At 38.2% G+C, this 26528-nt stretch overlaps 1 protein-coding gene across 1 annotated transcript; it reads right to left on the bottom strand.

The window, feature by feature from the left end:
• Positions 1–585: 585 nt before the first annotated feature.
• On the bottom strand, positions 586–26528 carry LOC107503838 (toll-like receptor 13). Its single transcript, XM_036226539.1, has 3 exons — positions 26469–26528; positions 15587–15624; positions 586–3532 (listed from the first exon to the last, which is right to left on the bottom strand). The coding sequence occupies exons 1-3, from the start codon at positions 26526–26528 to the stop codon at positions 586–588; spliced, it is 3045 nt and encodes a 1014-aa protein (XP_036082432.1).

The following is a 26528-nucleotide window of genomic DNA, read 5'->3' as shown; positions in this document are numbered from 1 at the left end:
TCCTGCAGCCATCATTGCACTGCTAGTTCATCAAGGCTGCTTCCTATTTAGTAAATTGAGGTATCCACCTAGGACTTTCTTAACTCTTGAGCTCTGACTAAAACAGAGGAAAAAACAGACTTTCAGAATCTTATATCCTAAAGAAGAATACACCAGAATCTTAACATTTTTTTTTGCTTTTATTGAGCTCTGCATGTGGTGTTTCTGTTGTTACAGGTCCTTAGAAGGAGTACAATTTAATCTATTTTGAGAGGAACTGATTAGGAGACATGAGGGGGCCAATGTTCTCAAGCACATATGAGGGCTTTCCTGATCCCCAGAATGTCTCCTAAGTCTTCCCCTTAATATAACAGATATACTTTCCAGATATATAATCCCCTAACAGTGAGGACACTGTTCCTGAATCTTCCTCAAGCATCCCCTTTCACTCTTCCAATTACCTGATGGACATTAAGCAAATGATCCTGGTTCTTATGGTCAAGAGCAGCTCATGTCCTTTTCCCTGCAGAGCAGGTATGTTCAGTAACACTCTTAGCATATACACACATTGGGCAACACTGGATTTGAGGGCATGAAGACTTTCAGTTATTCAACCACAATTAGCTGTGCGTTGTCTTTCTCCATAGATTTATTGCCTAATGCATTTTTAATACGAGCCCAGAAGAGTGGCCTCTCATGGGCACTGTCAGGCCATGTGATAAATGTCTGCCTCTTCACAAGTTTCCTGAGTCGGTGGTAACTGGATAACTTATAGTTTGGGATCTCTTCCAGGAAAATCAAGATGATAACATCCTCATGCTCATAGAACATCTTGATACTGGCCAGCTGTACTTCAAGGCGGCACCATTCACTACGTAGGTAGTGGTTACTGACCACACACAAAGTTTTTCGGCTAGTATTGATGGCATTCTGAATGTTCTCAAAGATGTCCATACCTGGTTCAAAGTCCCGGTGGTGAAGACAGAGCTTAAAGGTAGGCTGGCCACCTTCTTCTAGAGCTGGAACAAGCTCTTTATATACCCACTGCTCATCAGAGGCAGTGAAAGAGACAAAGGCGTCATAGATAAACTCCTTCTCTGTTTTATGCCACTTGGCCAGGTACCAGGCTTGAAATATGTAGAACCCATAACGTAGAGATGAAGCCATCTTGGCACTGAACCAAGAGAAGACCATGGTTGTGAGGACAAGACTGAAAGAACATAAGAAGTAAACCTTTCCCAGGTCGAAATTACACATAGCATCATCAAAATCTATCAACAAACTCTGGGAATTTGGCTGCTGACAGGGATAGCTTCGGAGGTAAGGGATATGAACATTTGCTGTGTTTATTGACCAGTTCTTGAACCACACATTGTCACAGTTGCACTGAAGTTTGTTCCCATAGAGATCAAAGTACATCAGAGACTTCAGATGCTCCAAATGACTTTGATTGATGACTTTTAGGTTGTTGAATCTTAAAGAGAAGACCTGAAGGCTTTCTAAGCTGGAGAACATACCAGGAACCAGTGACTCTATGTTGTTGTTTTCCAGGCGCAGCATTTTCAGTTTTTTGAGTTTTTGGAATAAAGAAATATTTAAATACAGACTTCGATCTCCAGATTTTGTTCCTGAGATATCCAATTTTGTGAGATTAGTCAAGAAGTCAAATTGGAGATGGTCCAAAAATACCATGGAATTTTTTCCTAGGAGTAGCTCCTGCAAGCCATTCAGCCCTTGAAAGAAGTTGGTTGGAACAACCTGAATCCCATGCATTTGTCCTTCTAGGTTAAGTTGTTTCAAAGACTTGAGGTTCTTAAATGGAGGAAATAGCAAGGTCCTAGTGGTTTCATATGTAATTTTATTAAAACTGAGATTCAAAACTTCTAGATTTTCAATGCCCAAGAAAAGATCTGCCTGAAAACTTGACAAGATATTGTATGCCAGATCAAGTTTATAGAGGTAAGTAAGACCAGAAAATGCACCCTTCTCTATAACATTCAGGTGGTTCCGGGAGAGAATCAGAACTTGGAGTTTCTTCAGAAACTGAAAAGTTCTGTGCTTCAGAGTTCGAATATTGTTGTCTCCAAGGTCTAAAATCTCTAAATTTGAAAGCTGAGCAAAGGAGTATCTGTCAATTTGCACTATCCAGCACCCAGCCAAGTTGAGTTCCTTCAATGAATACAGCCCATAGAAGGCCATATTACTGAGTTCTGTAATGGGATTTCTAGAGAGAAAGAGAGATTGTAGGTACCTCAAGGGTGAAAATGCAAAATCTGGAAATCTTTTAAACCTATTGTGGCTCAGGTCTAGGGCTGTCAAGTTCTGGAGGGCACTCCAGGTCCTGTTGCTGACAAAGGAAAGTTGGCACTTATTTAGATTCAGCCTTTGGAGGCTGGGCATAGCATCAAACTCACTGTCATTGAGGTGAACCAGATCATTGCTTTGGCTCAGGTCAAGGAACAAAAGCCTGGTACAGTTAGCAAGGTGCTTTATGCCTCTTGCATCAGTGGCATTTTTCCTAAAAACCAAAACCTCTAATATGGGCAAGTTTCTGAGGAGGTGACACACTGTGTTCAAATTTAAATGACCAGCTCTAAACTCTTGGTTACTAAGGTCCATTTCCCTTAGATTCTGTAGGTGTTTGACTGGAAGCATCTCCAGATTCACCCGTGTTCCACTCAGATTCAACCTCTTCAGTTGGGGAAGAGTTTCCAGATTCACATTCTGGATGATTCCATGGTTATTCTGAGAGACATCCAGAGTGGTCAGATTAGGCAGTGACAAAGCAGAGAAATTTAATTCCATTAGCTTGTTCCCCTGCAGGCTCAGCTGGGTTAGGGAAACCAATGACCTGGAGCTATGGTCCAAGGAGATAATGCTGTTGGTAGTAAGATCAAGGTATTCCAGGTGTAGAAGATGCTGGACTGCTTCAAGAATATTGGAAAAGTTGGTAATAAGGTTTCTAGATAAACTTAAATGTTTCAATTTGAAAAGAGGGATAAAGGCATTTTTGTGAATGTGGGTGATTTGATTATGGCTTAGGAGCAAAGTCTCCAAGTTGGACAGGCCCTCAAAGGAGTTATTCAGACTTTGAATCTTATTTTCTACTAAGTTCAAAAGAGTCAGATTTTCAAGTCCCCAAAAGGCCTTCTCCTCAATCTTCCAAATGGAATTCCACTCCAGTCGCAAGTCCACCAGAGCAGACAAATTAGTAAAGCAATAAGAAGGGAGGACCTGAATTTGGTTTTGTGTCAGATTGAGGTGAGTAGTGTATCCAGGGATATCACAAATGGCATCTGTCAAGTTGGTGATCTTCTTCCGAATACAGAACACATGGTGAATGTCCAATTCATACTGTGTACATTTACTGAACCCATATGTCTCTACCAAAGACAGCAGAGAAAGCCCAATCAAAATGAACCAGAGCTGCTGAGGAGGCAGGTTATCTAAGCACATCTTGTCAGCCCCAGGCATTAGAGTCACTACTAGAAAAAAAATCCTTTCACATGTGTGATGCTCATTTTTGAAGAAATGGTCCTTCCATGTGACTTGGCTGCAAGGAAAAAGAAAGTCGTTTAGTTTAAATTTCTCTCTCTTAATATATACCTCATAGCTACTTCAAGAAAACTTTAAAAAATGTCCCAGTGTTAACTTCCAAAACAAATCCATTTCTAAAGTGTATCAGCAAAGACTGGCATTATTCTTCCTATAATCAAAATTGTGAGCACATAAAGGCAGAGGAGGCAATTGCATATTTAATTTAATTTAGAGAATTAAGATGCTTCCCAACCCTCCTCTCACCCCTGTATAATAAAATACCTCCCTTGCTGTCTGGGCTGATACTGAAATTTCAACACTGGAAATGCACTTTGGGGTCTGTGGATCTCAGTCCAGTTAAAAGAATTATCCATGGTAAGTGAAAAAATATCAAGGTTTATAGGTTACTTCTATCTTAATGTGAATGAAAACAGAAAATACAGAGTCATTGCTATAAAGCCACTCATTTCACCACAGTTTATATTTACATTTCTCAGGCAATTAAACCCATTATCAGCATATGGGATGCCTGGTAAACAGAAAAAAATACAACTACAATAATCTTAGCTCTGTCAGTTTACTTTCTGATGTGTGCTAACCAAGTTTTCTCCAGCCTTGGTTTCCATTTTCAGCCTGTTCCTACAGCCACTCATGGGAATGTAGTGAAAAAGAGCACCAGCCCAAACAGACCTTGACTCTAATCCTGTGTCCTTTGACAAACTATTTAACCCTTTTGAACCTCTTTCCTTATCCATACAATGAGATAATAATGCCTACTCCCTCATAACATTGTACAGATTCAACAAGACAACCGACAATTTAAAGTTCCCAGCGTGGTGCCTGGTACACTGCAGAGCTAATTCTAGGCCAATACCATTTTTGTATGGATCTTCTAGTTCTTGTCTCAAGAACACTGGTAGTTACAAAGGAAGGAATAAAATAGTACAGTTGCTTTGGGTTGTTTTCTTTCCTTTGTATATATTTTCATATGCACATAAAAATATGACACATTTTCTAGTATAATTTTATTCTAAGAGTCACAAAACAAGCATCCATTATAGAAACTGGATATATATACATATACCTAACAAAACCGGAATTTTTTGGATTGCTACATTGATGATCACCACAGTATTATAATAAATAGAATCACAAAGTATGACTTAAAAAGCTTTTATAAGCAAAGTATGCCACTTATTGAAGTCTGTAATATTAAGACTCTCAAGAATAGTACATAAGAGGGCCCATCTGCTTACAACATCAGTAACCCTTGGTATTATCCACTTTTATAATTTTTGTAATTCTTATGGTATTAAAGTGATATTCCATTGTCTTTTGTTGACATATTTCTGAGAATTTGTGATTTTGAGAATATTTTCATATACTTGGTAGCCATTTGGACTTTTCTATCAGTGAGCTGCCTATTTATATCCTTTCTCCATTTTCCTATTGAGTTTCTTGTTTTTTTCCCTTATAATCAGTGGTCATTTTTGTATATCCTAGATATTAATCCCTTGTTGGTTTAATGATTTAAATATCTTCTATAGATTCTCCATTAATTATTTTATTTGGTGTAGGTTTTGATAAAGTCGAAAAGTTCCCTCCTACACTTAATTTTTTAAAGAAAAAAATATAATTGAGTTTGATCAGAACATAAATCGGGAGGGGCAAACAGAGTCATCAACTAAGGGAGAGTATGTAGGGACAATAACTTTCTTGCACAAATATTAAACTGATTCTAAATATGGAAGCATGAAAATATCAAGCACTTACTATATGCCTGGAACATTCATTGACATTATTGACTCACTACAAAACTCAGCAAGACAGTCTTAACACCATTTTGTATATGGGGAACTGGAAGCTCAGAGAGCAAGACTTGCACAAATATTGCACAGCTAATATGTGACAGATTAGTGATTCAAATCAAAGAACTTCATGTTCTTCCCACTATATTTTGTCATCCCTTAATTCCAAAAGAGGAGCCCCCAAACATTTGTAACAATGATTATATCATAGGAATGCTTGTGTTATTCTATCTCAGTGATTGCTTTGAAGAATGCTAATTTGGTGTATAAATTCTAGAATATTCCAGAAAAAAAACAGTGTCATAAGTTTATGCTTGCAGCTTATATTCCTGTCCATGACAGATAAAATGAAAAGGCAATGCTCTAATGTTCTAAAATGCTCTAATTTCAAGGCAGTGTCCTGGCATAATGACTGAGATGAGTAGATTGATGCAGTACTAAGAGGCCAATGCTTTAAGGCATTTTAACCTTGTTAGGCAACAAGAAGAAAATAGATCAAAGGATGAGAGATTTCATTGTAAAAGTAAATATAAGGAGAAGGAGAAAGAGGAAGGTGAGCAGAAGAGGAAGAAGTAGTAGTAGTATAAGTCAATATGTCTTGCATAAGTGTTGTGTGGCTGGGGGGAGACTGGGTGGAACAAGATAGAACTGCCAGATTAATGTGTTCTCTGCTCTCATTGATGACAAGAGATACCCATATGACTACTAAAATCTATCCCTGTTTGTTACAGGAAATTTTAAGTGAAGGAAAAGTGTAAACATCCAAATTTGTCCAAATATCCAAATTTTCTGCCCTGACAAGGGACAGAAAGGGACAAGCCTTGTTGGTATAGTTTCCACAGGGACAAGGTTAGTGGCAGCTGCTGGTGTGACTGCAATCAAAGGAGCATTCAGAACCAATGCCAAAGCAGGAAGCTGAGACCTGTAGGCCAGAGAAGGAGTGAAGTTCTTAAAGGTGGTAAAAATGAAGGGCTTCTAGAAGGTGTGAAACTAGGTTTAGCATGCCAGGGAGATAAGAAGGGAGAACAGATGGTTAAAAGAGCAAATAGAGTTTTCCTTTAAAGATTGCTTCCAGGCCCACCTGAAGACTTTTGTCACATGGTTCAGCACTCTTCTAGAATCTTTCAGATGTTATGGAATCAAAGCTGAGAGAGCACACCAAAAAGTGAGACGTATTTTCTAGTTTATGGAGAAAAAATTATGGCGTAAATGATAGAGGATCTGTTCATCCTTCTGGCAGCCAAATCAAAGTTGTGATGGAAACAAGGAGCAGCAGCAAGGAAAAATAGCCTGTGATCTAGATGAACAAGCCATACAACTAAGGAGAAATACAAGAAATCACCCTGCGACAGCATAAAGTAGGATGGGGAGAGGATGTGGGGCTTCCTGGTCTCGAGCTGCTGAGATGGAGGTGGAGGCTGTGGCAGATGTCTCTTAAAGGGGCCACGTCTGCGAGCGGATTTTTGCAGTGACAGACCTGCTCGCTCTGAGTACCAGTTCTGCTGTGCACAGGGGGTACCAGGGACTTACAGGGAGATATTGTCAGAGTGAGGGCCAAGGCGAGACACACACTGTACAGAAGTGCCAGCAGTATCCATCATTCCCTGTTGAGCCCTCCCCCATACCAGTGTGCTGGACACAGCGCCGCCATAGCCATGACGTCATCAAACTGGATAACAGAGGCTGCTCTGCCCAGAGGATTCCCTGAAACCCTGCCTCCCCCAAATCATGGCTCCACCCAAGCCATATCTAGGTATAGCCTCAGCAAGTCAGGTGCTTCTTGTTGAATAGTGCTTAGACTCACACTGGTGGCACCTGGCCTCGGTTTCCAGTGTGGTTTCTTGAGGCAACTATAAGCACAGCACCTGTGGTTTGCTTGCTGAATCTTAACAGGTGGCCCTGGAGGGGTAGAGGCTGGGGCTAAATTTGGCCTTCAGCCGAACTCCTCTCAGGACTGTGCCACTGGACACCTACTTCACAAATCCACACTAATAACGCTGGGAGACTTAGGAGCTTTGCTTAGTACATAGAAAGAGCCAAAATGGGAAGATAAAGAAGCAGAAACCATATGAAAGAACAGAACAGAGATCCAGAAATAATATAGTCAAGCACTCTAACAGATGCAGAGTTCAGAACACTGGTTATAAAGATGTTCAATGAACTTTTGGGAAGTGTAGATAAATTCAATGAGAACTTCAACAAAGAGATAAAAAACATGAAAATGGAAATGAAATTACAAAAGGGAACCAGTCCGAAATGAAGAACACATTATCTGAGATGAGAAGTATGTTAAATGGAATAAACAAAGGAATAAACAAAGTGAACAAAGAAAAAGATCAAATGCCCTATCTAGAGGATGGGAAAGCCAAGGACACTCAATCAGAATGGCAAGAGATAAGATGCCAAGACTATAAACATAATTTAAGGGGCATGTGAGACACCATTACGGGTAGAAATATCCATCTGATCGGCATAAATGAAGAAAATCAAGATGTTGAACAGCTGCTTGAAAAAATAATGATGGATAACTGCCCTAACCTGGTGAAGGAAATGGACATAAAACCACAGGAAGCGCAGAGAATTCCAAAAATCAGGGATCCAAAAATCTTGGCCCACACCAAGACACATCATAATTAAAATGCCAAAGGTTAAATACAAAGAATATTAAAAGCAGCAAGAGAAAAACAGATAATTACTTATAAGGGAATACCCATACCACTGGCAGCTGCTTTCTCAAAAGAAACTATGCAGGACAGAAAGGCCTGGCACAAAATATTCAACAGGATGAAGACCCAGGATCCACGACCAAGGATACTTTAGCCAGCAAAGCTATCATTTAGAGTGGAAGGACAGATAAAGAGCTTCCCAGACAAAAATAAGCCAAAGGAATGTGTCGCCACCAAGCCAGTATTACAGGAAATGTTGGAGGGACTTCTTTAAGAAGAAAAAACACAAAAGACTCACTTTAGATTAAAAGACACACACAGACTGAAAAGAAGGGTATGGATAAAGATATTGCTTTGATAAACCTAGAAGGCATTTAAGTCAGAAAGAGAAAGATAAACACTATATGATTTCACTTATATATGAAATATAAGGAATAAAAAGAACAAACTAATCAAAAACAGGCTCAAAAATACAGTGAACAATGTGGTGATGGACAGAGGGGAGGGGGTTTGGGGGACTGGAAGATGGGGTGAATGGTTAAAGAAGTACAAATAAGTAGATTATGGATGGTCACGGGGATGGGGAGCACAGCATAAGGAATGTAGTTAGCATTAATATATTGGCTAGGTCGAGGGTCAGGGGAGGGAGGGAGCAATTGGGGGATCATTTTATGAACTATATAGATGTCTAATCAATGTACTGTATACTTGACACTAATTAAAAATAAATAATTTTGTTAAAAGAGTGAATAGGGAGGTATCTGTGCAAAGTCCAAATAGCACTGTTTCTTGCAGATTGATTTTGATTTTAGGTCCATCACAGTAGTATGATGCACAGAGCCTTTAAAAGGAATGGAATAGGGCACAGAGCCAAATTCTCCTGGTTAGAGCATTCACAATCAGGCAGGGATTGTGAAGAAATAAGAATTTTTTATAGCAGACTTTATCCTGTTTAATACAATTTTATGATAGTATCACTGTGTTATTCTACCTAATTTATATACATTTTAGAAAATTTTTATCTATACTAACCATATTTTCTGAACCGACATGCTAATACACACTTGTCTTATTCAAAGTCAGAATATTTTTCATTGGAACTAACTAAAAATTCAGTCTACAAACATAGGATTTAGCATTTGATTATATATGATATTTATGGTTGTTATATTTCAAAAAATTGGCATCAGGCTTTCAGTTTAAAATGTAACTTAGTTCTAAAACTGTTTTTTTAAGGAAAATAAGGTTTGATCTACATTACTTCAGCCTAGAATATGTACCACTAAAATGTTATATGCCGTGAATTGCCTAGATAGAAAATTCCTCACTGAAAAAAGTTTTAAAATTTTTGTTGTAAATTTTTTCCAATAGGTATTACATGCAGATATATAAAAATTCAAACAGCACAAAATGACATATAGTAAAAACTTAAGTTTCTCTCTCACCCTAATCCCCCAGGCCTCCTCCCCAGAGGTAACCTCTGTTATCAGTTTTTCCTGTATCCTTCCAGAAAGAAAAACCTCTAAAATGTCAATAAGGAAAAGGTATGAGAATACTGGACAGTAGAGGAGGAAAGGAAGGAGCCCCAGTGAAGAGATAAAAGGGTACACCAAGTGAGGAAGCAGGAGACATGAAAGACTACTTTGACTAGTTTGTAAATTTGTCCTTAATTCACCTTTTTTAGAGATCCCCAAGCCTAAAGCTTTACTTTCTGATAGCAAAGCTTGCTATACCAAAAGCATCCAAAAGCTAAGCATCTTATTCCAGGTACCTTAATATTTTTCCTCTACGAAGAAAAAAAACTAGCACAAAAATAAAAAGGATGCAATCTAGCACAAAGCTGCTATAGAAATTCTAAAGCTCTACTTGTTAAAATATCTGGAACTTGACTTCCCCCTAGTCATTTAAGGAGCAAAATATATGAAAAGAAAGGGGGGAAATTTATTAGCCAATACAGAACAAATTAGCTAGCTCATCGGGAAAAACAGAAAGTTGGGTGTTTCCTCCATTAGCTACCCGCTTCCATTCCTGATCCTCCTCTGTCCACTATATACCCCATACATTGACATTTCTGTCCCCTTTGTTATGCATTGGCCCCTTGACAGCCAGACACACCCCTCTCCTTTCCCCACAAGGCTACAGCTGCTCTTTTGAATAGATCTCTGTTAAACCAGCCTATTAAACTCGAAGTGGGATACCCACACAGGAAAAGAGGAGCTATGGTTGGTTCTCTCTGTACTGGAAGTCAACTGACTTGCAAGTCTCCCCATCATGTATTCACTGTAGAAAATGACAAGATCAGAAAACTGTTTAAAGCTTTTCAAGGCAGTTGCTGCTGTACTTTTGAAACAGGATAGATAGCCTAGGGATGTCCACTCCCCCTTCAGGATATGGCTCCAGAATTTTTCCTTTCTTCAGCTCTCTCTCTCTGTTTTAGCTCCAGCAAGGGGAGGCAAGCCCAAACTGGTCCTTTCTATCTTAGAAGACATCTTTGGACGAAACTTGACCTTTGGCTAATTATAATATTATTATAATGTCATCTGCATTGTAGATACTGCGGTCCTATCATGCACCTGATGCCTTGACAATTCCAGAAATACCAAATAATGAAGAAATCAAGCTCCCAGCCTACTGGGAGGAGACAATGAGACTCTGTCAGTACCACACCCAGGGCCTTTCTCCCAAGAAGGACAAAGGCCCATAATCCAGACATCCTCGGGTGACTCCATCTCTGAGTTTACCCACACTTCCCTCTTAAGTGTGTACTTTCACTTCAATAAATTTTGTGCTTTCCTGCTTGATATTTGTCTTGTCCGTGAATTCTTTCTCATGTTATAAGACAAGAACCTGGTCACCAGAACTCCAGGTTGTGTCTTCTTTTGGATGTTCCAGTAGATCTCTCCTGCATCACTTGCACAGATAAGAGTGTGCCTAAAATTAGCACCCAGAAGATTCTAAACTCTAAGGTATTTCTTTTTCTTAAACCTCAACACTTCACTTCAGGTTAGGACATTTTAATGGACAAAGAGAAACCTAAATTACTTTGTTTTCAAGTTAAACTTTCTATTTTGAGTTAATTGTAGATTCACATGCAGTTGTAGGAGATAATACAGAGAAATGTCTTGTTCACTTTGCCCAGTTTCCCGCAATGTTTTAACATCTGGTAAAACTATAGTACATCACAACCAGGATAATGGCATTGATGTAACCCACTTGTCTTGTTCAGATTTCCCTAGTTTTACTTGTATTTATGTGTCTGTTTATATTTAGCGCTATAAATTTTTATTATGTGTGTATGTTTGTATATCAACCACCACAATCAAGATATAGAACAATTACATCACCACAAATAACCATTAATTTGTTCTTCATCTCTATAAGTTAGTCATTTCAAGGAAGTTATATAGTTCAAACCACACAGTATGTGACCTTTTGGGGTTGATTTTTTTTTTTTTTTACTCAGCATAATCCCTTAAGATTCATCCGGGTTGTTGTATATATTAATAGTTTGTTCCTTTTTATTTTTGAGTGGTATTTCTTGGTATGGATGTACCAGAGTTGGCTTACCCATTCATCAGCTGATGGACACGTGGATTTTTTCTACTTTTTGACTATTATGAATAAAGTTGCTATGAACATTCATGTACAACGTTTTGTGTAGGCAATATGTTTTCATTTTTCGGGGATACATGTTAATTCACTTTTAAACCCAGTCTTTTTAAATAAGAAAGGTAAGTGATATGAAAGTATTTCACCTACACTGGATTCACTTGTCAAACTGTGAAACACTAGCCCATCTCTATTATGCCTCAGCAGAAACACTTAAAAAAATTAGAGAAGTGAAGTGACTTGTCAAAAGAAAAGCCATAAGAAGATCCCAAGTTTTCTGATTTTAAATTACTTTCACCTTCCACCAGGTTGTCCACGTAGGTTTTAGTGCCACGTCTGGTAGAAAGGACAATAAAATCCCACTAGAGATAATGTTATTTTGCAAGATGGATGGCTATCACACAAACAGCCTTGATACAGGGATTCCTTAAGGATAATAATAGTAAAAAGAAACAAAGAAATAAGTCTCTCTTAAAAATATAATTGCCACATGACTTCACATATTTAATGCTGACTGTAATCATATTCTCAGCAAAATCTCCATTGACTAAAAGGTTTAGTAAACTTTTTTCCAAAAGAAAAGATTTAAAGATTGTGGGGTTTTTTAAATTAAAATGACAGTACATTTGTGAATTAGTCAGACATTTATAATGAAAACTATTGCTAACTTTTTATTGTTTATGGTGTAAAGAACACCAGATTCGACTATCATTAAATAGTATTTCTAATTCAGTGGCAAAACTGTGTTTAATAATCACAAAAAGTAGAATTAGGAGGCAACTTCAAATATTTTAGGCATAAAATAACATTATTATTATTTATACCTCACTTCACCTATAAACAGATGATTTTGATACAATGGAAAAAGTATAAGCTTTGGAATCAGATTTGAACCCTTGCTCTGTGTAACATTGGACTAGTCACTTAAACCCCTGAGAACCTTAGTTTTGAAAAATATATCAAATAAGAGTTAAAAACCCATACCTTCCAAGGTTTTTTCTTCTAAGTTTAAATTAGATAACATGGATGAAATTGCCTAGCACAAGGCCTAGCATGTCATAGATGCTCAATAAATGTCAATTCTTGTTAAGCAGGAATTGAGGCTTGTTTATTATCCCAAATACAAGAAGACAATGCAAGTCAAGCCTAAGTGTTTTAACTTTGTTCTGAAATGATCAAAACATCCTATTCACTGATAACATCATCAGGTTTTCAGGACATGCGTAATCTGATGATCATTTCTACATCATCGAGGTATAACAAGAAGGAGGCCAGACTTGAGAATGCACCAAAAATGGAGGAGGGGTTCCTCCCTACCGGAGAAAAACATCAAGAGCAAGAAACCAGATTAAATGGCTAAGGGGGTTACACATGTCCCAGAAGCCTGAAGGCAAAATGCACAAATTTTTAGGAGTGCTAAGAAGAAAGAATTAGAGCAGTATGGAGTAAGAAAGAAAACGAGTGATAATGGTGGGAGGGAAAAAGAGACAGAGATTTGAACTGTTGCTATGGAGTCTTTAAGGAGATGGACAAAAAGAGGAATTTTGTCAAGCTTTACTGCTTGAAATGCTGTGTGAAACCCTACACTGCCCCTTTAAGAAAATCAACAGAAAAGTTTCCCTTCAAGGAAAAGCTTTTAAGTTAGATTTGTGTTTGTGCACCAAGATAGTACCAGAGGGGACCTAACTTTTAACAGTTTATACAAGCCTGATACAAATTGTTCACCATTGCATCTCTTAGCAAGCAGGAATGCTGATTGATTACACATTGCCTGGACCCTAAGGAGCTCGAAGCCTTTGCATTCTCTAAATCCCAGTGAAAAATTCTACTGGAAGTACCTGATCTTTTCAACCCATCCCATTCCTGGAAAATAGGGAAAAAGGGCTGGAAGTTCTTGGACCTGAAGTAGGTTCAGCTTTGAAGTCTGCAAAACCTGGCTTTAAATCCCAGCTCTGTTATTTACCAGCTATGCTCAAGTTATATACTTGTCTTAGCCTCAGTTTCTTCATCTGTATCCTAGAATTCAATTAGTGGCCCAGTATCCACCAAGTTACTCAAAACAAAAGTTTGTTGCTGAGCACTGAGCTACCAGGCTCCTGGTCAGCCCACAGCCTCCTGACATGTTACCCACAAGCTGGCATTCCTCATGTTCCTAGAGAAAAGCAGAACTGAACTGAGGGGTCATGGATCCAAATGGAGAGGGGCAGAGGAAGAAACATTCTGTACTGCTGAGATGGCTACCGAGATTGTCTTGGCCTTGCTGGGGGTTTAGACCCACGTCTAAATTCCTGGACCTTTTCAGCAAAACCCAAGAGGGGAAGTGAAAGCTGCTACATAGTTCGGTTCACTGAGGCATAGTTTTATTTGCACAACAAAAACTAGTGCTGGGTGGGGTTGGAAATGAAGTTGGGGTGACATAGGAGTTGGGGAGGAGAGCTGTACCTCACTAATACTGGAAATGCTTGACCTTAAATAACAAGGTTATGCAAGAGGCTGATCCTGAAAACTGCCATTTACTTAGCTCCCAGTCACTAGGGAGCTTTCAGAGAAAATGGGGCTTTGGGTACCCTGGACTTTCCCATCCAGGAGCTAAGCCAGCTTCTCTTAGGTGGCAAAGTGAGGAGTAGAAGTGTGATTTAGGCAGAAGAGGGCATAGGCTACCACTGCCCTTGACTTCCATGGATAAGGTTGAAAAATCCAGCTTGAGAATGATGAACCAGGAAATTCCACTAAGATGTGCCTAGACTGCCACCCACCTGCTCCTTTTCTAACAGAGAAGGAGTCCTGTGGCTTAATCCATCTTGGGATCATTTGCTGATCCTAATCCCAGGTATTACCCATTTACCTTTACTGTTATGCTGTCCTTAAAAGGTAGAAGAGTCCCAGAGCTGGGAGGGAGTTTCAGAGGTCATAAAGATTTTTAAGCAGTCCTATACTTAATACATGGCTGAAGAATGCTGAGCCTACCTGTCAAGGTCTCCACGGAAAGAGAGTTCCCAATTCTCTCAGTAGTTCGTAAAAGTATTTCTTTAGTGGTTACTCTCAGTCCTCATCTTCTGGGCTTTGCTCTCTGCAATTTAAATCTATCCTTTTTTATTTGATTTTTCTGGAAATGAGGAGAAACTATAACACACATTACCTAGAATAAATGTAAAAATGACACATGCCTATAAAAATGACATTAGGGACAAGAAGGACTTCTTAGGTTATGCTCTGAAGAAAAAGAAGAAAGAAGGTGTCATGAGAAGGATAACCATACATAATTTATCAACCAAATCATAACACTTTTAAGGATGAAAGTGACAGCAAACATAAAAAACATTAATGTAGTTGCAGCAGGCTGCAACATCTGGTTACTCTAGATATAAGATAACAAAGAAAAATCCAGTTACTCAACTACATTTTATTTATAGCTTCCAAGTTAAAACAATAACAATCAACATTTCCAAGTTTGAGAAAATAAATAGGGACAATAGGGAGCTGAATACCAAGGTAGTTGAAATATTGGTAATATAACCAATGTATAACCCAAAGGAAGATTGAGTTCCTAACTCTAGATACATACTGTCCCTTATAATGTGACCTTATATCATGCTTGCCTTTTGGACAGCTCTCCAAGGATCTTCCTTTGCCACTCTGAAACGTCAGGACCCTATTTCAAAACCCAGGGAGTGGTAGGGACATGCTAGCTCTTTTCTTGATTTCTTGGTCAGCATTTGCATTGCTGTAGCAAGGAGGGACTGCTTCATCTTTTAACCATAAAATTCACTTTCTGGTTTAGCAGACAGACAGAAAACCTAGATTTTAATCTTAGCTCAGTGAGTCATCCAGAGCAAATCAAATACTTTTCCTTTATCAAAACCTATCAGTAAGAGCTCACTTCAGCCTGCCTAGCTTCTTAAACAACAGTGTTACTACGAGTGTCAGGGAACTGACAGAAAGTCTGGTGATTATAAAAGAACAAAAGCTCCCTCAAATCAGACATACCTGAGTTCAAATCCTGCCTCTGCCTGATAATGTGTGTCCTTCAGGAAGTCAAATCACATAAGCTCAGTCTTTTCTGTAAAAGGCAACAAGGCTCTCACAAGTTTACCGCAAGGATTAAATTATAGCGTTGTTTAGCACATAGACCCTCAATTAATGTAGCCATATTTGCCTGTGTTCAACATGTATTCCCCCATGTATATATGAACATTACCCTGTTTCTATATTATTCTACATTTCCTATTATAACAAGAAGCCAAGAAAAGAAGATGTGAAACAATGGATTTACTTAACTGCAAACAGAAGTTCAGATTATTTCACTGTTGCTCTAGGGTTCAATATTTACATAAACGAAATTTTTTTTTCATCCTTGTAAACCACTTTCAAATCACTTTCAAAATAAATACGATAGGCAGAGACACTCTAGCTTCCCTACCAAGAAACACAGGCATCACCCTCTGCCTAGGCCTTCATTCAGAGACAGGCCCTGAGCCAGGAAATGCCACCTAATCCTAGAACTCTAATCTATAATCCAGACAAGGGGTTGGAAGGTTCATGACAAAAACAGCATAGTCCTGAGTAACTTGTCCATAAGGAAAGAATGTACTTGTGGTTCTCAATCCTACCTGAGCAACAGTCACCTAGGGATTAAAAACAGGCATTTTCTGGGCCCTGCTCCCGAATCTGCATTTTAAACAAATGCCTCAAATGTGTAGCCAAGGATGAGAAGCCCGTAAGCCAGTAGATCTCAAGTTTAAGCATGAATGAGAATCATCTGGAATGATTTTAAAAACACGGATTGCTGGGCCACGCCTCCAGAGTTTTAGATTCATTTGGTATGAAGAGGGGCCCAAGAATTTGAATTTTCCACATCTTCCCAGGTGAAGTTGATGTTACTGGTTTAAGGACCATACTCTGTTAACAACTGACACAGCCTATCTGAATTAGGCCTTGATGTCAAACAATTCTCAGGTCCACTTCCTCAGTTTGTCCCTGAATGGAAATAACTGCTGAGGGAATTGAAACTAGCCCCAATCCTCAGTTATCAAGTCAATCTCTATTCTATGTATTACTATAGAAAACAATCAGATCGCTACTTTCCCAAGGTCGTCAAGGCTAAGCAGAGGGTGACACACATTATACACACCTCAAGCCACTTGCTGCATAATATAAATTTTCTCCTCAACAACTTCTGGCTCCGGAAGGGCAGGGCTGGCTCAGCAGGAAACAGCAGCCTTTGACTTCGGTGTTTCCCTGGGGCCTACCCACTACAGAGTACAATTTGAGGAACTTAAGTCCTGATGCAGATAAGTCAGCACCCAGATCAAACAATTTTCCAGCAGTAGATAAACTTAGCTCTGCGAACAGAACCCTAGTCTTTTTACATTTACACAGTTATCATGCCCAGGAGAGCATTTGAGCTTCTTTTCCAAGGCTGATGACCCAATTGCTTTTAACTCCCACCCACCCACCCTCCAACCCCCATGTCCTTCAAAGGCATTCCCAAACTTGTACAAAGGGGCATTCTAGTGAGAGCTTTTAGAAAACTGGGTTTCATGACTCACACAGTACCCGAGAGTATGACACTTCTTCAAATAATGCTCTACACCATTTGTGACGAGCTACTCTAACAAATAGTCTCAGTTGAAAGCTTGCCACAAATTAAATTGTACATAGCTTGTTGTTACTTTTAAAAATATTTTATGTTTTTTTTCTGTGAAATTGAGATTAATGGATGCTTGCATTTCTACTCTTGGAAGCTTTTGATAGTGTTATTTGAAAATTTGGCTGGGGTTGGGAGAAATGAGAGAGGAGGTATATGCTCTAGTCTGAGGGGTCTATGGGACTTTAGGCTCAATAAAAATACCACAAAATTGCTTAGCACTTTACAGTTTACAATCCTGTCACATAATCTCTGCGAAGTTCTACAGAAGAAGAAAGAAGGCCTAGAAAGTTAGCATGACTTGACATTTAGTAAGTAGTATCATTAATTGAAATTCAAATCCAGGCCTCTTGACCTCGAACCCAGTGCTTTTACCACTTCGGCACCGGTGATGTAAACACAGACCTTGATGCCTGCTCCCCAAGGCCACAGCATGGACTGTGGGTAATTTGGGCCCAGAGTGCTACCTAGAATTCTACCCTTTCCTTCCAACTGCTTACTTATTCCTGGCACTTCTGAGGTGTGGCAAAAACCAATTAAGAGCCACTGCAGTGGTCAAAATGAAAATTAACTCTAAACTTGCGTATGCTATCTTAGAGAGTTTATTAGACTTAGAATGGAAGTACAATTTTAAAGAACTGTGATAATTTGCACAGCATATTCTGCCCAGTAGTTCTGCAGCACCTAACTTAAGATGTACATGGGATGACAAATTCTTTTTTCCAGTTTTATTGAGATATAATTGACATATAACATTGTATAAGTTTAAGGTGTGCAACACAATGATCTGATATATGTATATGTTGCAAAATGATTGCCACGATAAGCTTAGTTAACATCCATTACCTCTCAGTTACAAAAAAATTGTTTTCCTCATCATGAAAACTTATAAGATCTACTCTCTTGGCAAATTTCAAATATGCAAAACAATATTGTTAGCTGTAGTCATCATATTGTACATTACATCCCCAGAACTTATTTAATTTATAACTTGAAGTTTGTACCTTTTGACTACCTCCACACCATTTCCCTACCCTTACCCCCACCTCTGGCAACCACAGGTCTCATCTCTGTTTCTATGAGTTTTTTTTATTCCATATATAATTGAGATAATATAGTATTTGTCTCTGTGTGACTTATTTCACTTAGCATAATGTCCTCAAGTTCCATCCATATTATTGCAAATGGCAGGATTTCCTTATTTTTTTTATGATTGAATAATAGTCCATTGCACATATATACCACATTTTCTGAATCATTTCAACCGTTGTTGGACACTTAGATTATTTCTATATCTTTGCTATTGGGAATAATGCTGCAATGAACATGGGGGCACAGATATCTTTTCGGATCCCAAATTCTTAAGAGCTGCTTAAGTCATTGGGTATAGGTGCAAAGATGTAAGCAGTAGGGAACGAGGCTTGTTGGCTTATATGATAGATAATAAATGCTATGCCACCTCCATGTAATACCACTGTCCATGGTGAAATTTCTGAATGAGTTACTTTGAAGAAAAAAATAAGTATTTTCTTGATCCCACAGACTCTAGTAATGCCATCTATGTCTTGGAAAGGACCTCTTTCCATAATTCCCTGTATATTGCTGAGATGCTAATCAGGGGTCAAGGAAAGGGAAACAACATACCTGTGAGAAGTTCTTGGTACATGTTCCTGTTGCTCACTTTTCTGCAGTCAGCGTCTCTCTAATAAGAAACTTCTCTCGTGAGAAGCTTCAAAATCTCAAGATGATTGTACTGAGCTCTTAAGACATGTGACCAAAAAAAAGAAGCACTTTGTTCCTCCTCAGACCTAGACTTTTTTTCTGATTTGTTCATTTTGGAGGAACTAAGGGGGTTTCCTCAGAAAAATCCTGTTTGGTGTGTGTTGCAAAACACACCAAAATCCTGTTTGGTGTGTGTTGCCAAACAGATTTTTAGTGACAATATTTCATCTTCCGCCCATTACAAGTTCCCCCAGATTTCTTGCTCCCTGGGAGCTCACGGGGTTGTTCAGGTGATTAAAGCTCTATGTTAAAGCAATTCCAGCTGACATGCCTGGAATTGCACATGTTAATTGGTAAGGAGAGGCTTCTCTCCCCTTGTTTCCTTCTTAAAACTTGTGTGCTTCTTCTTCATCTATGTCTCAGCTGTGTTTGAGCCTTGTGATCAGGCTGTCTGATCCTGCTTCCTTCCCCTATGACTCTTTCTTTTTAGCGCAAACTTGGCTGCCTGTTGAAGAGATTACCCATGTTGTTCTGCATGTTCTTTGATTTCAGGTGCAGAATTTGTTTCTTTCCCTTAATAATGGGCAAGAGAACCTTGTGAAGAGTGAATCCACACTATAAAGAATGATTCAAAACATGTATGAGAGGGTGGGAAAAAGAAATACCTCAAAAACCCATTTACAGAACTGAAGAATTTCTAGCCAGGTCTTGATAGTTTAACCTTAGTACTCTCTCCTTATTTCTATATCTCAGGAGCCAAGATTGACTTCTACTATGTGTGTCACAATTCAGAAACTTGGGGATCGAATCTCCTTTGATAGCCCAGTGTTCTTTACTTTTAAGTACTGAAACCACAAAGTTTCAGTAGAGGTGTAGCACAGAAAAAGAGATAAAAGCAGAATAATGTATTTTGCAACAACGGCATAATGGGGAAGGGGTGGGACACACCTAGACAAGTCTTTTTCTGTGTGCATGGATGAGAGGACATCCCCCTAGCAGGATCTTTGAGATTTGTGGTAATGCCCTCTTTGGGAGGGTGCTCTCTTCTGGCTTTTTCAATACTCTCATACTATGTACCATCTCTTGTTTTATAACAATAACAGCAATAATAATAATAACAATAGTTAATGGTGAAAATTAGGGAGCATTTCTCATGTGCTAGTCATTGTAATAAGTGCTTTACATGGATTTATGCAGGTAACAAAAAACTCTATGAGGTAACTGTTATCACTTTCCCAGTATTTAAATGAAGAAACTAAGACAGAACAATTAAATAAGCAGCCCAAGTTCACCCAGCCAGTAAGGAACAGAGCTGTGGTGGTATCTCTGTTCACCTAGGCACAGATGTGGCTTCTCTTGATTCTGTGTACTTTCTATGGGTGGGTTGAGCTAGTGTCTTCTCCTCCTTGGGATCCTGGAGCTCTCTTGCCCAAGGCACTGCCAGCTCTTCTGAACACTCTTGATGTGCCTGAGGCCTATACCTTTTAAGAAAATTATTTATTTTAACAGAGAAAATTTAGAAAACCACAAAATTTTTAAAAATAGAAAGTCATACTAAGCGACACCATTCCTAAAAGTCCTTTCATTCATCTTTCTGGGAGTACTATTCCTGGGAGATTTTTCTTAATAAAAAGATCTTTCTAAGCTTACCAGCAAGACATCATCCCCTTCCTTGCTACTCAGAGATAACTTCTTTATATATTTCTTTCTTGAAACCATTTATGATCAGTTTCCCCAAATGAGCTGGAAGAAAGTCAAGGTTAAAGCTGTGCTGTGGCTCATCATGTAAGTAATTTATGGAAGAAATTAATTGTGCTAGTAAGTGCATTTTTGTGAGCAAATATACCAGAATGTTGATCTGGACACTCTTCAAACTGCACAAGCTCTTCCAACCAGCCTATAGACCAATGAAGTATGATGCTACAAAGAACATATATTTTAATGCACTTTATTATGTACCTAAAATAATAAAGGTATTTTTATTTTTGTCAGATGCTTTTTTTTAAATCGGTCCACCTCTCCTGGGTCTGATGTGAGGCTATCCAATTTCCACATCTATACTACTGGAGAAATTACTGGAAAAAGGAAGGAGAAAGAAAAAATGGCAGATCTAGAATTGACTTCTTTATGATCGTATAAACATACCTTTACTATATGACTCAGCAATCACACTCCTGGGTATTTACCCTAGACCAGGATTTCTCAACTTTGACACTATTAACATTTTGAGACAGTTCATTCTTGGTTGTGGGGGGCTGTCCTATGCACTGTAGAATGTTTATTAGCATCTGTGTCTCCAAGTTGAGACAATCAAAATATCGACAAGTATTGACAAATATCCCTTTTTGGGGGGGGCACAAAATAGTCCCTGGTTGAGAACCACATCCCTAGAGAAATGAAACTTATGGTCATGCAAAAACCTATTCCCAAATGTTTATAGAGGTTCTGTTCATAATTCCAAAAATGAGAAACATCCCAAACATCTTTCGATGGGCAAATGAATAAGCAAACAGTGCTAAATGCATTCACTGGAATACTACTCATCAATAGAAAAGAAAGAGCCATTTATATATAATATATTTAATGGTCTAAATTATATATATTGAGTGAAAAAAGACAGTCTTAAAATGCTACATACTGTATAATTCTATTGAGATGGCATTCTTGAAAAGATAAAATTATAAGAACAGAAAGCAGATAAGTGGTTTCCAGAAGTTAGGAATGAAGGGAAGGTGTGACAAAGGAATAACAGGAGGCAGTTTGGGGGCGGGGAGGTGATAGAACTCTTCTGTATATTGATTATGGTGGTATTTACATGTTTTAAAGCTTATAGAACTGTATGCCGAAGAAGTCAACTTTATTTTGTGTTCATTGAAAATGTAAATTTTTTTAAATAAGAGAGTTAAAAAAACCATGACACAATATTTTTTGTTATTAAATGACAATGTGATTCCAAGAGCTGCTATAGCCATTCTGTCCTTGACAATGTCAGTGATAACCAACTTTGGGTCTGCTCCACTCATAGCTTCTTGTCATGTGAGATAATACATTATCCTTATGCTTAAAGCCACTTCTGGTTTGGTTTTCTGTTACTTGAGGCTAAAAAACATCCCCTCACAAATAGATATTAAGTGTTACTATTTATTAACATGTTAACATTTCATTTGGTTTAAAAAAGTAAACATTGAGCCTCTAATAAAATATATCAAAATAATGAAATGCAATGTTAATAGAGAACTATCTAAAATGTTCTTTAAATAAAAAGATCATGAATGATAAGACCTTAATAACCTCTCACATCAATACAGCTTTTTACAGTTTAAAACACATTTTTTTGTTGTTTATCATAGAATGCCTTTATTTTGCCTTCATTTTTAAAAAGTAATTTTACTGGATATAAGATTCTTGTATGATCATATTTTACTTTCAGGACTTTGAATATACTATCATAATGGCTTCTGGCCTCCATTGATTCTGATGAAAAGTCTGCTGTTAATCTAACTGTGGGGGTTCCTTGCATGTGCAGAGTTTTCTTTTTCCTGCTTTTATGATTCTATCTTTGTCTTTGACTTGCAACAATTTTACTATAATGTGTCTGGGTATGGATCTATTTGTTTGTCATATTTGGAGTTCGTTGAGCTTCTTGATTATGTAATGTTTTTCATTAAATTTGGGAAATTTCAGCCATTGTTTCTTCAAATACTTTTTTTTCTTAATTTTATTTTATTATTAGTTTCAAGTATACAATGCATTGATCAGACATTTATACCCATCATTCCCCTGCTTTTACAGACACTCTATAAGGCAGGTATCATTTATCCCATTTTAGAAGTGAGCACATAACGTGAAAATGAATGATTAGTACTGTATTTATGGGCAATAACCTAAAACAAAACAGTAATTAATATTGTGCAAACTTTATTGTATGGATGAGTTGGAGGGAATTTTTTGGATAGAGGAGGCTTTTGTTACCCTCAGGATTAAGCTATAATATGCAGAAAGAAAGAAATAAAAATGTTATTGAAGAGTGTGAGAAAGAGTAGAAAAAATCAATTCTGAACCACTACCAACAAGTAGGAGGGGATTTTCTGAAGAGGCTGTCACTTTCCTTGGTCTATGAAAGGAACATAGAGGATGATTCGAAGATATCAGCAGGTACTAAGACACTCGTTACTGACAATAACAGGTATAGCCTAGTTTTTGAAAGATACAGAGGCAGACATGTATAGATCTGATTTGGTGACTCGAAAGCTATACTTCCCAAAAAATATACTGGCATCCTGTTATATTTTACATCCCACACCAATCCATAGCAAGCCCTGTCAACTCTGCCTTTGAAATACGTTCAGAAACTTACAACTCACCACCACCACTGCTACCACTCAGGTCCAATCAATCCAACATCATTTTTCACCTGTCTTATACCAATAATTCTCAACAGGTCTCCCTGCTTCCACACTTGTCCCCTCTAGTCTATTCTTAATCCAACAGCCAGAGTGATCCTTGCAGTCAGGTCATGACATTTGCCTGCTCAAAAGTCTCTAATGCCTTCCTGTCTCACTCAGAGAGAAGGTATTTACAGTGGCTTATAAGGCCTTTTAAAATTTAACCTGTGCCCCCACCTCCTCATTTCATTTCTTACACCTTTCCTCTCACTCACTCCACTCCAGCCACATGATTTCCTTGTCTTTTTTGAACATACCAAGCACACTGCTGCCTGAGGGCCTTTGCACTCAGCTCTTTCTACCTGGTATTCTCAAGAACCCTTTTAATCCTCTCCTTTCCTCAGACTCTTTCACCTTACATTCTAGGATGGGGATACTTTCTTCAGGTATGTATTTAAATGTTATCTTAGCGGGAGGCCTTTCTTAACCACCCTATGTAAAAAATTTGCAAGGAGATAAACTTGCATTCATTGAATCAGAAGTAAAGTAATGTCTATATAAAATAGCAGCCCCTAACACACTCCATTCACATTCCCCTGCTTCACTGTTCTTCATAACATTTCTCAACAATTGATATATTCATTTATTTGTCTATCTCTCTCTCCCACCCACTCCACTAGAATTATAAGCTGCATGTAGGCAAGGATTTTATCTGTTTCGTTAATTGCTGAAATCTCAGCATCTGGAACTGTGCCTGACACATAGTAGGTGCTCAATAGGCATCTGTTGAGTGAATTAATGAAGGAGTGAAGGAATGTAGTAGTCTGTTGATTTATTAGAGCAATCAACCACTGCCCACTTCTATTGGTTTACATGGGTCAATATCGGACAGGGGAAACCTGAAATGTACAGCAAAAGATCCTGAAAACCTTAGGAAGAAATTAAATATAATGTGGGCACAGATGTTTTCATATTCTTCCAGACTTTGAAGAGAGGAAGATTTGTGACGTGAATAGCTGGTTATATAAATGGTATCAAAAAATAAAAATAAAAACAAACAAAAAAACAGGATTTGATCTCTCAACATCAATAATTATTAGAAAAAGGCAAAACAAAACCACAGGGAGATATCATCTCACACTCATTAGGATGGCTGTTATAAAACAATACAGAAAATAACGAGTGGTGGCGAGCATGTGGAAAAATTAGAAGCATCGCACACCGCTGGTGGGAAGGAATATAAAATGGTGTAGTTACTATGGAAAACAGTACAGCAATTTCTCAAAAAAATTAAGCATCAAATTAACATATGGTCTGGCAATTCCACTTCTTAGTCCATACCCTAAGAGTTGAAAACAAGGACGTGAAAAAATATATTTGTCCACCCATGTTCATAACAGCACTATTCACAATAATCAAAAAATTGAAGTAACCCAAGTGTCCACTGACAGATAAATGGATACACAAAATGTAGCAAATACATACACTGGAATATATTCAGCCTTTAAAAGAAAGAAATTTTGACACATACTATAATAAAGATGAACCTTGCAGACACTAGGCTAAGTGAAATAAACCAGTCACAAAAAGACAAATATTGTATTATTCCACTTATACGAGGTACATAAAGTAGTCAAATTCATAGAGATAAAAAGTAAATTGGTGGTTGCTAGGGGCTAGGGGAAAGGAGGGAATAGGGAGCTGTTGTTTAATGAGTATATAGTTTCAGTTTTGCAAAATGAAAAAAGTTCTGGAGATGGTAAGTGGTAAAAGTTGCACAATACTGTGAATGTATTTAATTTCACTGACTTGAACACCTAAAAATGGTTAAAATTGTGAATTTTATGTTATGCATATTTTACCGCAATTTTTAAAAACAGAAAAAAGCCAAGATTTGATTTTCTGGCTTATTACTAATAACTCAAGAATGATAAACCCTAGGCATCTCACAAAGAACATCTTTGAGAATAATCCTTTGTGTCACTTTAAATTATTTTCTTGGAATATATTTCTGAAAATGCAATCCCCGTATCAAAGGGTTTGAACATTAATAAATTCTCTTCTTGAAACATTTTGCCAAATTGCACTGCAGTAAAGGTGCAACAACTTAGACTATACCAGGAAACAGAAAACCAGGTTAATAGTCGTAATACAGAAATACTAACTGATAAAAAATACACTAAGACCAGAATAGGTAAATTGGCAAAACAAACAGATAACACACACACACACACACACACACACACACACACACACACACACTGATTTTTAAAATTATGAAATGGCGCTACTTCACTGATAATCAAAGAAATACACATTAAAACAATAATAAATTTTTATTAGTTTCAAGTATATAGTACATTGGTCAGACATTTATATAGTTTATAAAATGATCCCCCTAATTGCTCTTTCTCTATTCTGGTTTACCACCTAACCAATATAATAATGCTAACTGCATTCCATATTTCATGATCCCCATTCCTGTGACCATCTATCAAGTATTAATTTGTACTTCTTTAACCCTTCACTCCATTCTTCCAGCCCCTAAGCCCCCCCCAACTCTGTCTGTCACCAAATTGTCTTCTATATTTGTGAGTCAGTTTTTTGTTGGGAGCCAGGCTGCCCAAAGTCAGAGGAAGCCCCTTGCCTGAATATAGGAACGACTCAGACCTGTAAAGATAAATGTCGTTCCTGACATTGCCCGGGGGACTAAGGTTCCAGGAACTGGAGACAATAGTATAATCCTTTCAAAACAGCTAGCCCTTTGCTCACGTTACCAAGATAGATAAAGAAAGTTAAGAAGTTAAGATGTCTTGTGATTAGGTAACTCCCGCCTAAAGCTACATGTTCCCTCCCTCAAACCTTCCCCTATATATGTAACCCCCCTACTTACAATAAAGGAGACTTGATCAGAAAGCCTGTCTTGTCTCCATTCTTTGCGCCTCTTGTCCCCCTTCTCCTTCAGTCCTAGGACCTCTGTTGACTGTCCCGTGGGCCGGGACAATTGGCGCCCAACGTGGGGCTCGAGGATCCTGAAGGAGTTGTGCTGAGAGTTGGACCCCAGAGAGGACTGGCCAGTCAAGTAGAATAGAAGAAGCGGTCACCACGGGAGTACCCGACCCGCGGAACTGAGACCCGAGAGGTAAGCGGACGACTTCTCAATGGGATAAGACAT

The sequence above is a fragment of the Rousettus aegyptiacus genome, unplaced genomic scaffold (genome assembly GCF_014176215.1).
Source record: "Rousettus aegyptiacus isolate mRouAeg1 unplaced genomic scaffold, mRouAeg1.p scaffold_m13_p_9, whole genome shotgun sequence".
Taxonomy (NCBI): domain Eukaryota; kingdom Metazoa; phylum Chordata; class Mammalia; order Chiroptera; family Pteropodidae; genus Rousettus; species Rousettus aegyptiacus.
This window is presented reverse-complemented; position numbering and strand designations above follow the sequence as displayed.

What these genes read in the sequence shown, in the direction of transcription:
- LOC107503838 (XM_036226539.1), bottom strand. Translation starts at nt 26,528, where the DNA reads ATGTCTTATCCCATTGAGAAGTCGTCCGCTTACCTCTCGGGTCTCAGT. An exon ending in GTCTCAGTTCCGCGGGTCGG is followed by an intron (nt 15,625 to 26,468) that starts GTACTCCCGTGG and finishes GACTTCCTGAAG; the next exon opens with GACACACATTATCAGGCAGA. An exon ending in GAGGCAGGATTTGAACTCAG is followed by an intron (nt 3,533 to 15,586) that starts GTATGTCTGATT and finishes TTTTCCTTGCAG; the next exon opens with CCAAGTCACATGGAAGGACC.